At 52.4% G+C, this 3628-nt stretch overlaps 1 protein-coding gene across 1 annotated transcript; it reads right to left on the bottom strand.

Moving 5' to 3' along the window:
- Positions 1-622: 622 nt before the first annotated feature.
- On the bottom strand, positions 623-1957 carry LOC136539578 (LOB domain-containing protein 37-like). Its single transcript, XM_066531543.1, has 2 exons — positions 1573-1957; positions 623-1498 (listed from the first exon to the last, which is right to left on the bottom strand). Exons 1-2 carry the CDS (start codon positions 1754-1756, stop codon positions 978-980), a joined length of 705 nt encoding a protein of 234 aa, XP_066387640.1. The 5' UTR covers positions 1757-1957; the 3' UTR covers positions 623-977.
- Positions 1958-3628: the final 1671 nt, after the last annotated feature.

Below are 3628 nucleotides of genomic sequence, written 5' to 3'. Positions count from 1 at the left end.
GATTCCAGTTACTCCTATATTACGAGTATAAAGCAGATTTTCCCGTACGTACGTACTCCTACGTTAGATGAGTTATTAGTAGGGACCCTAGCTTCTACACGCTCATAGTAGAGGCCCATGCAAAATAGCAGGAATAATCCGACCGCCGTTCTCCCCACGCCGGTGTCTCCCTCCCGTCCGTCCAATGTCCACACGGTGACACACAGATGATGGTGCATCGTGTGACGTGCCCGCTTTTGTCCTTGTACGAGCGGTACAAAACCCCGATGGACTTTGGAGCATCCCATGCATGTCGGTCACTGCCCGTCCGTATCCTCTTTCCTCGTCAGGGTCAGGGCGCACGGCAGCGGCAGGCTCGCGCGGCCCGCCGCGACCACGTTGATCCCTCGTCAACCCCGTACCCGCGAGACTCGGGGCACCGTGCTCGCTCCAAGACCTTTTCCCTTTTGCCTCGGCGCAAACGCCGCGGCCGGTTGGGTCGATCAGTCCGTCGTCATCGTCACCGATCACCATCTGCTGCGCAGCTACTACGTCACTGTTCGTCTGTCGTAACGGCGGCCTTACGTTGTAACGTCATCACCAATTATCATGTCCATCACAAACGGAAAAATGGAGCTCACTCTAGTAGGACTATATATTTATTTATATAATTGTTCAATCAAGGAAAAAGAAAAAAAATAGTTACTGGGGTGGGGGGTGGCCACCGGCGCTCTCATCTCGCCCACACGCAAACGGGGCTTCCAGGCCGGCTCCTTGGCTACCAGCAGTTTCTTTTCTACTACTGCTACTACACAACAAAATCCAAGGCCAAAAAAAAACGAAGAAAAAATGGTCCTGCCGTTGCCGTCGCTGGCGACGACAAGAGAAAACACCTGGCCGCCGGGATAGATCGATCGTCCTGACAGACAAACATCCAACGGTGGTCAAGAAACCGCCGTCCTGACATCACACGTACGTCGATCGGCGCGCGGCCTCGATCAGGCAAAAAGGTTGAGCAGCACCGGCTCCCTGTCGCCGCCGGTAGTGGTGGTGACGGAGTCGTCGTCCGAGCTGATGGACGGCGTGCCGGGACGCAGGAGGGGAGCCCTCCTGTCCCCGGCCGCCGGCGGGGACCCGGGGCTCAGTAGGCACAGCCCTAGGTCGCACGACGCCGCCGCCTCCGCCTCCGCGGGCGCCTGCCGCGCCAAAGTACCACCGCCCGCGCCCCCGGCGGCGGCAGCGGCCTTCCGCACCCGCTTCGCCGTGGAGAAGGTGGACCAGCCGCCGGCGCGCTTGCCGCCGCCGGGCCCGGGACCGGGACCGGGACCGGGACCGTAGAGGTCGCCGGCGCTCCCGGTGATGCCGAGCTCTGGCAGCGGGCCGATGGCGCCGCCCCGCAGCACGGTGTGGACGGCGGCCTGGCACAGGTGCCAGTTCCCGGTGCCGAGCAGCCCCACTGCGCCGTGCACCGGGTTGATTGTCCTCCCCGCCGCCTCGTACAGCAGCGACTGGAACAAGGCTGCGCATGCGAGGTTCCATCAACAAGACTGGTATAAGCAGGTAGCTGATGGGACGACGGGAACGGATGCATACCAGGGCGGTGCGCGTCCGGGACGGCGGAGATGAAGGAGAGGAGGCCCGCGCGGCCGAAGAACTTGGCGACGAAGACGGTGGCGTGGCCCTGCGCGTCGGCGGCGTCGATCCACTGGAGGCAGGGGCGCAGCACGCAGGCCTCGCTGCAGCCCTTGCGCAGCACACGGCACCCGTTGCAGCTCATACTACTACTACCGTCGTCCCGGCGGCTCCTCCTCCTCTTGCTCGATCTCTTGGCACCACCAAGCTCATACACTCGCCGCTAAGTGCTACTAGCTACTACTGTAGTATACTAGGCTAGAAGAAGACCTCTCTCTCCGCTGCCACTGCGAAACCGGAACGAAGAGCACGGCTGGTTCGCTGCCGGTGCCGGGGAAGGAGATATAATAATATATAGGCACAGCGTAGGAAGCTGCGAGAGGCCGCAGCTGGAATGAACGAGCAACCATGGTTGGTTAGGTAACCAGAGGCCTGGTTGGGTTGGACCAGGGTCAGAGAGAGAGGGGCCCTGGGCCCGCCAGGTGGTGGTGCGGTGACCGGGGAGGTGAGGCGACCTGCGATGCGAGGAAGAAGTTCCAGAGTCCTGGGGTGCGCGGGCGGGGGCGGGCTGGGGGCGGCTCCGTGTCTCCGCGGCCGGTCGGGCACCCGCGGGCCGTCGGATGCCGCTTCCGCCCTGCCGTGCCCCACGATGGATGATGATGAGCCCTGCATGGTAAATATCATTCCTCCGGCGCTACCTAAGACTCTCCAACGGATGATCGACGTCCAAACTTAAAATAGGAACTTAAAATTAGTCTTTAATAAAGTATCTATATAAAAAATTTATTTTGGGTTGTCTGAGAGACATAACCCAAATATAAGTAATCTCTCTCCTAAAAACCTATTTACAGAAAATATTCTCTTTTTATGTTCTATTGTTGGAGAAGATGTCGAATGAATATCGAACATTTTGGCTGTAACGCTACCCAAAGGTTAAATGTGTATTGTATTTTGGGTGTTGTTGTTGGAGATAGTCTAAGGACGTCCAAGAGAGGGATTAATTCTTAATTTTACTACAGTAGGGTCCTGTGCTTCTTCTTATGTTATCCAGACAAGCTGTGTGCTTGGTACTCGCCACCTGGATGGCTCTGGTCTGCCTCAATGTTGTTATCGACCTGTAATTAAGCTGGAGTACAATACAATCTATATATGGTAAATATCATTCATAAGGGCTTCCACCGGGCGCATTGGCGATCGCAGTTATAACATTTGGATGCTACTCTAATATAACTGAGTGGGTTCAGGACAGCGAAGGAAACACTAATATAACCTCGCTTCATTGCTGCAGCTTGTTTTTTCACAGCTTGCCTAAGAAGTAAGAAGATTACCATGCATGTATGCTTCTATTTGCTTGGTTTATAAGTCATACTTTTTCAGCCAACGAATAATATTTTTCTCTCACAATAAATCAACACAGTATTTTCAGCCATAACTTATCAGCCAAACGAACATTATATATATATATATATATAGACACACACACACACATCTCCTAGTCACCGTTTGGCCTGTAACTCAAACATAGATGTCTTCTTCTGCCAGCAAAAAAAAATGTCTAGCTAGCATTCTAGAAGAACAATGATGGGTTTGTTTTCGGTTTACTCCTACGGTTGCCCGTACGTATATATTCGCCGCATTATTTTACCAAATTCATCTATATAAGGCTATTTAATTAGATAATCAAAATCTTAACCATGTCTTGGAAAATTTAAGAGGCTCTCTGGTACTTAATTTCTTAATTCATGAACACGTTTTTTACTGACAATTCATTAACACGTAGAACCCAATTAACTATAGTCGAATCTTGTTACATTTTATCTATGGCTACGACCAAACAAAGTTTCAAATATGAGCTGTACCAAGTTATACGGCTGCATACAATTTAGAATCTGTGCTTGGTCTCCAATAAAGTCACGTATCTATATCTATTTCTCTATATCTCTATCTCTATCTATCTATATATTTCTATCTTGTTACATTTTATCTCTATCTATATATCTGTGCAACTACGGTGTCA

The sequence above is a fragment of the Miscanthus floridulus genome, chromosome 2 (genome assembly GCF_019320115.1).
Source record: "Miscanthus floridulus cultivar M001 chromosome 2, ASM1932011v1, whole genome shotgun sequence".
Taxonomy (NCBI): Eukaryota; Viridiplantae; Streptophyta; class Magnoliopsida; order Poales; family Poaceae; genus Miscanthus; species Miscanthus floridulus.
The sequence above is the reverse complement of the archived record's forward strand: the minus strand, read 5'-3'. Positions and strand labels throughout refer to the sequence as shown.